At 38.5% G+C, this 12,674-nt stretch overlaps 1 protein-coding gene across 1 annotated transcript; it reads right to left on the reverse strand.

Moving 5' to 3' along the window:
- Positions 1-3,368: 3,368 nt before the first annotated feature.
- Positions 3,369-12,337, reverse strand: nfe2l2a (nuclear factor, erythroid 2-like 2a). The gene is made up of 5 exons (XM_044132738.1): positions 12,081-12,337; positions 7,437-7,703; positions 7,087-7,179; positions 6,830-7,003; positions 3,369-5,036 (listed from the first exon to the last, which is right to left on the reverse strand). Exons 1-5 carry the CDS (start codon positions 12,117-12,119, stop codon positions 3,756-3,758), a joined length of 1,854 nt encoding a protein of 617 aa, XP_043988673.1. The 5' UTR covers positions 12,120-12,337; the 3' UTR covers positions 3,369-3,755.
- Positions 12,338-12,674: the final 337 nt, after the last annotated feature.

A 12,674-nucleotide genomic window follows, 5' to 3' on the forward strand; every position in this document is an offset into this window, starting at 1 on the left:
TTATAGTTAACAATGTTGGAAATTTTTGTCTTCATTTGCATAGTGTGACCTTCAGCTTTGACATTGACTTAGCTAGCTTTAGCTCCAATCTGTTGAATCCAGGTATGTATTTTCACAATAGGAAAAAAAAAACTTTTAGTATGATATTAAATCATACTAGAGGTAATTTTTTTTCTTAATTAAGCTTACCTAATGATTTATTTAGGGCAGAAGGTTTTCTTTTGTTTCAGATTTACAAGTATACATATATTTTCTTATGAATATGGAGCATTTTTAATTTTATGATTTGCGATTCTCATCTAAAATCTTTCAGAAAATAGTTGCTAATCAAGTGTGTGTGCATCTAAATCAAAATAATTTGAAGAGTTTCAGTCAAGTTTTAAAGGTCACCACAACACTAAAACTACTTATGAAAGTTACAATTTTCTCTTGGCCTCAGATAATGAACTTCTGTCTGTTCAGGTTTTGTTAGATCTCATTGCTGCTTTTGACACAGTTGACCACAATATTTTCTTAAAAGGCTTGAACACAGAGTTATCAAGGGAACAGTACTAGTCTGGTTTAAATCTTATGTTTCTACTCATGTGAATGATAAATTTTTATATTCCAGGGTTACTTATGGAGAACCACAGGGCTACGTTCTTGGACTATTTCTCCTTATTATTTATGCATGATTCCAATAGTTAAGACAGTGTGGGATAAATTTCCACCCAGAATCCTGCTGACGATATTCAGCTATGTCTTTCAATAAATGCAATCTGTTAGCTAGATGACACGCATGTCTTTAAGGCATAAAAAACAGGATCCTTTTAAATTCTGACAAGACAGATTTTGTCTTTGGACCAGAACCTCTGAAAAAGAAACTGCTTAGTTTACCACTTTATCTGGATGTCAATAAATTGGCCTTTGATAATAAAGTAAAGACACTTGGCGTTATGTTCGCTAAATCCCATATTAAGCAGATTTGTTAGATTTTTTCTTTCATCTCTGGAACATTGCCAAATTAAAAATGTCCTGGAGTGTTACCGAAAACCTGTTCCATAAATTTTATACCACAAGGCTGTACTACTGTAATTACTTAATATTAGGTAGTCCACAAAATGAGGTCAAACTTTTTCAGCCGATTCAGAACACTGACACAAGAGTTTTGATGAAAATGAAGACAGATAACATTTATCCTATTTTAGCTTCCCTTTATTTGCTCTCAGTTAAATTCACAATAATTGAAGATAAAGCCCTTAATAATCAAGTCCCATCATACATCTTTAGGTCTTCTTGTTTTATATATTTCTAAAACAAGAGTTTTTCTGAATTTTGGCCTATTCCTCCTGATTGAATTGGTGTGACTAAGTCAGAATGTACGCTGCTTTGCACACACACACTTTTTCTATGCTGCTCCAAAATATTATCTTATCAAGATCAGAGTTTTGTGATGATATTTCCTTGAGTATACCTCTATACCAGACTGCTGGGAATGTGCTTCCAGACTTGCTGGGATCCGGTTTAACTTTCAATTGTAAAAACAATCATTACAGCCAAACATTAAACTTTTTGCTTCGTCAGACAACAGGGCACGTCTCCAAAATAAAGTTTTGTTCCTGGCATTGATTGCACTTACAAACTCTAAACTGGTTTTTAAGGTTAGTTTTAGAGGCGTGGCTTCTTCCTCTCTGTTACATTGCTGTTACAGGACTTATTTCATCCAGGATCTTCCAAAGTTTTTCTGCTTTTGCGTAGGCACTGATGCACATATTTCACACCAAAACACATTGATCACTGGGGAGAAGAATGTGTCTCCTTCCTAAACGGTATGACAAGTGGATATATTTATGGTGTTACAAATGATTGAACAGATGAACATGGCACCTTCAGGCATCTGTGAATTTCACCCAAGGATGAAGCAGACTTTTGAAAATCAATCAGTCAATCAATTTTATATCATTATGCAAATTTGACTGTAGTGAGGTGAATCATCCTTATCTAACAGGACATACAACATAAACACACAATAGATCGAATGTGATTAAAAGTGATCAGGTAATAGAAATAATAAAACAAAAACATCCTATCTGAACAAGACAAGATAAGACAAAAAGAATAAAGACAAAAACTGTTAAAACTACGCTAAATCAAATTATGGAGACTGATGGCATCAGGGACAAAATTGGGTTTATAGCTTAGTTTCATGTTTAGAGGTAAAAATTCTGTGGAGGAACAGGGCCAGAACTTGCAATGCAGAGGGTGAGACACGTTTTCTAAGATGGACGTAGTTAATTTCTGTACCTTCCTGAAATAGGCTATGCTTCTGGGTGTAGTTGCATCTCACTCGTCCACTTTCTTCTTCCTATATTGACTGATGTCTCATGAATTTCCATGATGTCACACAAGAAAGTATGTGAATACTTTCACAGTTGAATGAAAGCATTCACCGTTCATTAAACTCAACCATCCTAATTTAACCTATCAGAAGCTTACAAAGTCATGACATCATCATCTGGATTTTACCAAGGCATGCTAAACTTCTGTAATTTAAGAAAGCAAGTTTAAAAATCTGAAAATCCTTACTAAACCAGAAAATTTGTCTGATTTGATGTCAGACAGTAAGAAGCAAGGAAATTCCATCCACCTTACTTCCTGTTTGATCGTCCGCCATGTTCAGACCTAGTTCTGCCTTTTTGAACAAACAGCAGGTTGAACTATTCTGCTCACACTCTCGCTGGTTTCTAGAAAGATATTATGCTTGCGGTTTTTCAACTAATTTGAGGTTATCTGTTTATCTCAGAGGACTACATTTTTGCAGGTAATATTCTTCAGTCTTATATCAACAAAACCAATTTCATTAAAGTGCTCTTTTCTCCAGATAAATTTATGTGCACAAGCTGGGCTTGGTGATCAAAGGTTCTGTAGTATCTGGGTGTGAAAGTGTGATCAGGGGTCAGACTGATTGCGTAGGCTTTCACCTTTGACTTTGTCAGTTTATCGCTGTATTGTGGAGCTGTCACGCAGGTAATCACAAAGAGCATGCGCTCATCTTGCTAGCAGTTGTGCTCTTTGTTGTGCAACATAATGCGCTAAATCTGGGGTGGATATGATTTTTAGGCAGGAGCAACTGAATCAAGAGTCAGGTTACTGTCGGATAAAAGCTTGATCTGATAAAAGAAAACAGATTGGCGCAGTTGCTCTCTTGTTTTTCTTCTAAATTCATCTTACTTGCTGTGTCTTGTAAAGATTTAGTAAAGCTTCATTGTTCAGAACTGAATTTTACCATGTGGTGTGTTATGCAACAGTTCATTAGACTCTCAATGCATCTGGCATCCATTTGTGTCAGCCTGTACAAAGTTGTGTCTAAATCATGAGAAAACAAGATGTACACTTTTATATTTAGTTTATTTAAAAGCATAGAAGACAGGATAAAAAAAAACTGGGCAGCAAATCAGAGGGAAGTTATAAAAGAAATATGATTCAAACAATCATGAGTATACAGAAATATATTTATATGTACACACACACACACACAATATATATGTACAGGTACAGTAACATTCCTAATCTCAGAAGCAGGTAATGTTTATATTTACAAACTATTGGTGAAGGAATCTGTGAGGATATAAGAGTATAAAAGTAAAATATCAAAAAACATTGCAACGTTCAAGAGGAGTAAGCAGAAACTACAACAGTTCTGTCAAGCTGCTAAAGTTTAAAGCTGAGCGAATACAAAGTTATTGCATAGTATCCTATAATGATGCAGAACCAGGTTACAAGGGAGGCAAGTGGTTTTCTCCACTCCTGAAAGTCTTTTTAATGCGAGGGACGAGGAAGACAGTGCCATCCGTCGACTGCTGCAAAGAGTAGTCCGACGAAGAGTACGAATTTCCCTTCTCGTCTCTCAGCATGCTGAAGACCTCCATGTACAAGCTGTTCAGCTGCCGCTTCATATCCTTCAGGCTCGTCACGTTCTTGCTCTTCTCATTCAGCAGACGATCTCGCTCCTCCTTTAGTGAGTCCAGTTCGCCCTCCAGGCCCACAATGTTCTCCATCTTGCGCTTGCGGCAGTTCTGCGCGGCCACCTTGTTCTTGCCTCTGCGGCGGATGTCACGGACGAGGGCCAGCTGGGCTTCATTCAGTTGGTGCTTAGACATGACCTCGTTGAAGTCATCAACGGGCAGGTTGATTATCATGTCGACGGTGAAGGGGATGTTAAGGGACTTGGCCCTCTGCTCGTCTCGGGTGAGACGCACATTTGAGCGTTTTTTGGGTTTGTCTTTGGTAAAAGGAGCACCGTCATGGCCACTGTCCTCTGCCAGGTCTGCATTGCATTGTTTGGGTATCTTTTCATGCTCTTGTGGCTGCTCGGTCATTTCTGTCACTGGTTCTGATACCATAAAGTGATCAGGTTCAAAATTCAAGGAAAACATCTCAGAATAGTCAGACTGTACACTGCCGGGGTTCTGGTCAATCTCTTCTATCTCTGAATCACTGTAACTAAAGGACCCACTTCCGTACATAGATCTGCCCGGTGATCTTTCATTTGAACTTCCATTAGTGGAGACTCCTGAATCTGAGTCTAGATGCTCTGCTGTCAGACTCTGTTTGCTTCCGTCAAATGAATCTCCAGGGGAAAGGCTGTAAAGGTCCATGTGCGTAAAAGCGACTTTGTTTGGAGAATCACACATTCTTTCATTTTCTTCTTGGTTGTGCTGACTGCTGCACTCATCCAGCTCAGTTGTTGGATAAAACACCCCACCAAAACCTTCTCCACTGAAGCTTGTATCTAGGTTGGGGGCGTCCACTTCGATCTGTCTGAAAGCATTTGACGGAGCCAAGCTGGGAATGGAGCCATCCAATGTATTCATAAACTCTGTGGGGCCAACATTCAGACTGTTTGTTTTGACATTGTTGATGCTGTTTAGGGGGTTAAAAATAGGAGCTTGGACAGGGGGATAGTTAGGGTAGCTTGGAGTCTGTGCTTCAGCATTGGCTGGGAGAGGGTATGTTGTGGTCTGCAACGTGTCTTCCATTTGCATGTTCAGACATTGCTGGAGGAAAAAAAGTCAGATGAATTAAGAAAACAAACTTTTAAGACAGAAATTAAAGTTAGATATTACTAATTAAATGCAAGGATTACATCTAAAAATGTACACATTTATGCAACTTTTTGCCTTGAACACACCATCCCCATAATGCTGCCACCACCACAGGCCACATCCATAATGCTGCCACCACCACAGGTGGCAGGATTATGGTGCAGGGACCCTTAACTTGGGTCAGGAAAGCTGATTATAGCTAATTACAAGATAGAGCTAAATACAAGGCAATAAAAAAATTGTTACAGACTGCAAAAGACTTTAGACTGAGAAAGGGTTTCCAGAGCTACAAAAGTAGTTTAGATTACCGGTAATGTATCTGTTAAATGGCCCACTCAAATTTCAGACCTAAATCCAATTTACAATCTGCAACCATACATTAAAACTAATGTTTATAGATGTTCTAAATCCAATCTGATTTAATTTGAGCTGTTTTTTTGCAAAGAAAGCATTATGCGACAAACGTTTCAAAACTTGAAGCTGTAATTGGATTGACAAGTGGGTCAATATAGAAATGACTCGGATTGGCTGAATATATATGCATCCTACACTTTCTGGAGTTTTATTAATAAAATCTTTCTGTAATCATGTATCATTTTCTGTAGAAGTAGTCAAAGAATCCAAATATAGTAAAAAGAGATTTATGCTGGGAATGTGGCTAACTATGAGAAATTTCCTGAGGTGTAGTTCTGCAATACATTTCCTGATTTCTGTTGTTGTCATCACAAGAGTGTTTACAGCTTAAAGCGTCTTATCTAAAGCCATTTTTGGGTAGTGAGACCTGAACCGGTACCACAACTTCACTTATGTCTGACAGGAAACAACTAGTAGTTTTTACCACATGCCATCCGAATATATAGAACTGTCATAAAAATGTCATGACTTCATGTGTAAAAATTTTAAGAACTATAAAAAGATATCTTGTACAGCGTAAATTTTGCCACATAAGTGTTACTAGTAGTTAAACAGATCTGTGACGTTACATTGTGATGTCACATTGAGTAAATTAGAATATACCTCCCAATGAGGCTCGCTTGTCACATTAAAATTACCTTTTAAAAATAACAGGGATAAAACATACTTTTAATTTACCCTACATTATGTATTAAAAATGTTTTTTTATTGTTTCGATGTAATATTCTTATCTGAAATGTGTTTTAATAGCTGTAATTAACATAAATAAAGGCTTTAAAGGTTAAGTCCGTGTGTAATTAATCTATATAATGTGCTTCATTTCATGAGTTACAGAAATATGTGAACTTTTCAGTAATGCGTAGCTATATTGACTGTATGGTAAAGATATTAGCTCAGTCTACTGACTAGCATGTTGCAGCTGCAACAGCCAGCCTGCTGCACCCATTTGCTGATGCAAATAAGAGGTGCAGCTACTGAAAAGGTGCAGTACGCAAATCTTCACCTTTCCACCAGTAAGCAATGGCTACACGTCTGCCGCTCCCTCTATGGTTCTATAGCCTTAAGTCAAAAGCTATTAAATAAGTTAAGCTACACTGCAATGTAAGCATATCCATCTCTACTTCTTAAAGGTCCCAACTATGAAACCTGAGCACGGCGGAATGAGCTGTGAACACGTGACTTATTTAACCCCCACCTCCATGCACACACAAAAAAAGCATATTTGTCCCTTTAATACCAGGCTCCAGCTAGTTATATATTCTTTACTTTTTTGTTCTACAACACAGGCCTGCGGTGTTACAAACCCCTGTACTATAACTCATGCATTATACCTGTAGCTCAGGGAGTGACAAGAGCTCCATCCAAGCCTCCTCCAGATCGGGAGACATTCTCTGTGGCGGAGTCGGCTGACCTGAGGACAGGGTGGCTGGCGACAGAGCTGGCTGCTTTGGGGACATCATCATGGGTACTGAAACAGCAGGTGCATCCAGGCAAACCGGGGGAGTCTGTGAGATTAAAAAAATGTGTTAGAACCAACAAGTTCTGCTTTTGGCTGAAATTTTGGCCTTATGTATGACTCTGTTCTTACCGGAGTTTGCTCTATGGGAAACGTCTCTGCCAGGAGCTGCAAACACTCATCAAATGACATGCTGTCACCTGTCTCCTGTGTGAAGCCGGCATTCTGCAACAGAAGTTGGCACATTAGGCTGTTAAATTCATTGTGGGACAGCATCTATTTAAAGATGACTTTGCTTATAGCTTAGGTCTCCTTAGAGAAGCCTTTGGATCACATTACATTGATGCAGAACTAACAGACCCACCTATGTGGCACTAATTATGCTAGAAGAAGAGCTTACCAAGCTACATCAGAGGAACAGCCTATCAGATGAGGTGGGAGTGTCATACCCCTAGCATGAGTGATGATGGTCTTTCTTATACCTGAGTAACCTCCAGGGGTGTGATGGTCGGCTGCAGAGGGGCGCTGGGTGGCGGGCGGGGTATGTACTCTCCCGTTTCCTCATCCAGCTGCAGCTGCGCCAGCAGGGCCTTCTCCTGCTCCTGCATCAAGTGCAGCTTCTTCTCCTCCTCAAGCTCGCGCTGCTTCTGCAGCTCATGCTCTTTCTGGCGGTGGTTGATGTCGAACACCTCCCGCCTGGCGCCAAGATCAATGTCCTGATTCCACAGAATGTCTATCAGGTCCATGTCCTGGGAAAACAAACACAGATAACCTTAGAGAGCTGAGAGCCTCTCCGCAGTCCTGCAGCGATACCACAGGCTGGAGTGGAACAAAACCGAGAGTCCCTGCTGTGATATACGTGGCTGCTGCTCCTGCCACACCCTGTCGCCATGTATCAGCTCACCGACAATAGCGCTGGCACGAGTGTCAAGGGGAAGAAGCCGAATGAATAATAAATGTACTTCTCTGTTTCCACTGCTGCTATCAGACACCCTCGAAATCTGTATCTGATCCTTGTATACCCATCTAATTATACAAAGGTGTGAATCCCTTTGTTCCACAGAAAAGCTTATGTTAATCCCATAAAGGTCAGCTATATGTGTTCACTGGTAAAAAGGAAAAAAAAAGGATGCAGAAACCCACCATACATGTTTTCAGCAAGGTAGAAGCTAAAATGATAACCATGACTATATTACATGTTCAAATTGCTTCACAGATATAATATAATGTATGGATTATATACATAATAAATTATAATATAATATAATATAATAGAGACATGCTTCATGCTTAAAATTATTCAATATGGTCATTTTCAGTGAGATTTCTTGGAGCTTTTTCATATTTTCTATGGATTATGTTTCTTAGAACAAATCCAAATCATCAGATCATACCTGAAAGAAAACTGGACAACTAACTGCCATTACTTTCTGCTGCGACAGAGCCAGCAGTCGGTTGCTTATCAGACCTGCCACTTGTAGCGTTAACCTAATGGGAATAATGGGTGGAGCTCCTTTTGTTTTCATCAAATTGAAATAATTTCCATACAGGTGAATTTGGGTTTTTTTTGTACAAGGGGAACTGTGCATCAACAAGCAGAGGAGAGGCAACCTTACTCATCTAGTATTTTCATACAGCCTGAAAAAAACATGATCACCCCTGCACTCTCTCCATCTCATTAAAAGGACTTTAAACCCAGAGAACCATGTCATAAAATTTTGTAGAGCACTTTAATTAAAAAAAGACACTTAGGTTGAGTTTGACTACATTCAACTCCAAATTGAATAGTCCCTTTATTACAATGTCAAAAAAACCTGTTGTGACTGGAGTTACTGCTGTTTAATACTGCATTTCCCTTCCCCTACATGTTGCTGCGAACTGTCAGCAGGCTAGTATACTTTGAAATATTTCTGTCTTGTTAAATATAGTTGTTGTTTAAGTATAAAGTACTAAAACTATTATTAATATATGTTAGAAGTAGCATTAGTAATATTGTAAAATAAACTTTTGCAGCAGGCAGAATTTTTTGGTTCTTCTATTTTAAATAAAACTGATTTGATCTTGTTAGACATGAACAATTAAAATGTTTGTGATTCGGTGAAACATCGTCCTCCTGCCATATTTACACAGACAAATCTTGTCCCCATGACTATATTCACATCGGCCCACATGAGGCTCAGCAAGAGAACAACCATGAGGTTAAACGGCTCATGGTTTCTCCCTACATGGCTGGATGTTATTTGGCCATTTTTTAAACAACAGTGAGAAAGATAAATTATTCTGCATCTCTCCTTAGCCTTTTCACTAGACTTTATTTTCAGAAGGAAACAGTTTCACCAAGCCTCAGGATGTTGCATAAACACGAGATAGGGGCGTGCATGGAGACCACTGAGCATGTGACTGAATTGTTCCTCTGTTTTGCTTATAAAAAACCCACTTAAGACTGGAGCTACTTATTATTCTATTATATGAGCAGGAAAAAGGAAACCGAATGGGAGCTAAAGCAGAACAATGCCCTGTAAAAAGGGTGTTTTTATTATTTTATATATATATATATATATATATATATATATATATATATATATATATATATATATATATATATATATATATATATATATATATATGCTTTTAACAAAAGCCTTCTTTCTCTATTAATGAATAGATAAGTACCGCTACATATTTTTGGACACTGTTGACACTCTTTCTGACTTTGGCCTTGCAAAATAGGAACCCTCTAACCCGCTTTGCCTCAGTGTTGCATCAGAACCATGACCGCTAAACGGATTACACATTACCAAGGCTTCCTTGTATAAATCAGACTGCTGGACTGAAAGGTGAGAGCACAACCAGAAATTATGGCATCTACCAGAATTAGGAAGTCCACTGAAATGTGTCTGCAGGCTATCTGAAGGTACAGTTGTGGTTGTTGATGTTTTTCCAAGCTTGAAAAATAAAACAGTGTGTTCTGTACAGTTAGTCATGCCTTTCAAGCACATCAAACAGGTCATACAAGTTCCTGAAGAACACCCTGACCTAAAAAGCTTGCTTACACAGTGAAAACGCTTCACACTTTTACTATAAATGTGCAATTATACAAGTCCACCGTGTTAAACATTTCTAACCGTGTATTCCTTATGTACAGCACATGAGCCAGATACAGCATTTGGCGGTAAAGACGTAAAATACATTCTTTGTGACATAGATTTCTAATCTGGCACCAGAATACGGAAACTACTCAAATTTCCTGATGTCTCTCCTTGGCAATATGCAGCCATACCAGTCAGGCAACTCTTCCCAGGGATTAACATAGGAAAAGAAAACGTACTATCAAAATACTATTCACATCAATCAATTTGTTGATTTTCCACGTCAAGTCTATGTGTTAATTGCCTTTTTTATTCATATATCTAACCACACAGGCCTCAAACACTGATGATTTATTACACCTTATTTCATTGTAGCTCAATGAACAATCCACCCTTAGCCACACAGTGATGAAATTCAGTGAGCAGGGGAGGCTCCAGAAAGTTTTTAAAGGGCCAGCTACTGATGATCTCGAGGACTGAAAGCCATTATACAATTTCAGGTTTCATCGTGGGTAGGTGTGGGCAACGGACCTTAAAACTGAGGTCACTAAAATTAGCTACATTTAATGTATTCACAAATCTGGAAAAATATACCCAGTCAGCCTTTTCATGGATTATCGGTTTTATTCAAACTGTGTTGGTATTAAAGCCTGTAAGAACATTTTACATAAGGCCAATGAAACTGACTATCACAAACAGGAGCTCATTTCCAACACCTAACATACCCATGTCTATATATTGGTTTAGAAAATAAATAAATGTTACAAATAATTGAAACTAGTCTCTTTCTTTCCTAAAAAGACAAAATATCTTTCATTTATTTACCAAGATTTTTTCCTCAGTCTGAATCAGTCCGAAGTGGGCCGGGGCTCACTTAGTTTCCTACGGGACCTATTTAGGTTGAGTAAATATTACCCACCTCAGCGACACCAGTGAGGCAGGCTAGGTAGTGCTTAATTTCAAATGGGCATTAAAAAAATCATCTCAAGATGTGCAAAACATCCCGCTTTTTATACAAAGTTGTTCTGATCAAAATTTATAAAAGGTATGTAACATAGTTTCATTTGTCCAACCAGACACAACATGCAGCCAGTTGACAATGTCATCTGGGGCTCATTATTTAGCCCATTTCCTACCTATGTGGTAGGAAATGGGCTACTTATGTAAGTAGCCCATGGGTTCCATAAGTAAGCCTAAAAGATCTGTGAGACTATAAGGGAGGCCAGCAACTTTATAGGGGGTGGCTACTGCCCCCCACCACCTTTCTGTCATCACTCAGCAAAAGTTCCAAAACAACCTTTTATGATTTCATCAATCTAAATAAAGTCAATTTAAAGCAAAAATATCTCATATACAAAAGGAAAAAAACGTCTTCAACAACAGACACGTGTAAATATCTGTGATTTTGTGGACTTTTTTTGGGAGTTACAAAGACCAGCTTAAAAAAGCTGAACATCAAGAAGATCATATGCTCGAAAAGGGAAAAAAACAAAAAAAACAAAAAACAAAAAAAAAACCTTCACTGTGGTTAGAAGAAGCTGGTGTGAATCAGATATGGGATCACATGCCTGAAGAGGATTAAGGGGGAGGGCATAATTATGAACAAACACTCGGAGTCCAGGTTGTCTATTTACCAAGCTTCACCTCAGCGAAGAGGAGGATACACAGAAAGACCATATATTTAAAACGCCCGAAACCCTAATAAGACCATATACGTTTTTTTTATTTTTTTTTATTTCCTGTCGGGGAATAAACGTCACTAGAGAATGACTCGCAGAACTGAAAGTGCAGCTTATTTTAAACTATCATTTACTTTGACAGGGATTGGTTTTGTATTTATACATAACTAGATCATAACTAAGAAACAAGTGAGCAACCATGTATCGAATAATTAATTGAAAGACAAAAATAAATAATTACTTAAAACCGTTTAGTAGATTGTATAAGAAAGGAAGTTGGGTGGGAAGGTTTATCTCAAGTAGGAATCAGTTGTTTTTATATATATATAAATATATATGTATATGTAATTTTATTTACCTTCTGAGTTGAATGCATCACCTCCATTTCCATCATCATGGAGAGTTGTCCTGTCTGTTAAATAAAAAAAAACCTTGTGACCGATAAATAAGCGTGTTATTCCCCAAAGGCCAGGTTCAAAAATGGCGAGCGGTCTAGAGCCAGTCCTGTCCGCCGGGGCCGCCGCAGCTGACTTTCGGGAAACCTTGCTTCCTCCAAAGCTTGTGAACATTACGGAACCGATGGTCCTGCCCACCGACCTACGGCGCCGGGATCGTCCCACTCACGGCGACCTATGAGGCTGGAGATAATGACTCCGCGCGCATGCGCATGAAAGCGACTGATAATTACTGTTTAACACGCTTACTGCCAAGCAGTGATATTATAAAATACAATTGCGTCTATTTTTAACGTACTAACAGACTTTAACACAATAAACAAAATAAATAATATGTCATCTGTATCAAATACTGATTTTTCTAACTGACTTTGAGCAAACTCACTAAACAACTGGAGCGTCTGTCATTTTTACAACTCTTTCATCATGCAAGTATTATCTAGCACAATAGCCCCCCCTGCTGGTGAGCTGTTTAGAATGGAAGTGAACGCCTTGGG

The sequence above is a fragment of the Gambusia affinis genome, linkage group LG11 (assembly GCF_019740435.1).
Source record: "Gambusia affinis linkage group LG11, SWU_Gaff_1.0, whole genome shotgun sequence".
NCBI lineage: Eukaryota > Metazoa > Chordata > Actinopteri > Cyprinodontiformes > Poeciliidae > Gambusia > Gambusia affinis.

Coding starts and splice junctions, on each gene's coding strand:
- nfe2l2a (XM_044132738.1), bottom strand. CDS start 12,119: ATGATGATGGAAATGGAGGTGATGCATTCAACTCAGAAG. Junction 7,704..12,080: donor TGATGCATTCAACTCAGAAG/GTAAATAAAATT, acceptor TTGTTTTCCCAG/GACATGGACCTGATAGACAT. Junction 7,004..7,086: donor TTCCCATAGAGCAAACTCCG/GTAAGAACAGAG, acceptor TTAATCTCACAG/ACTCCCCCGGTTTGCCTGGA.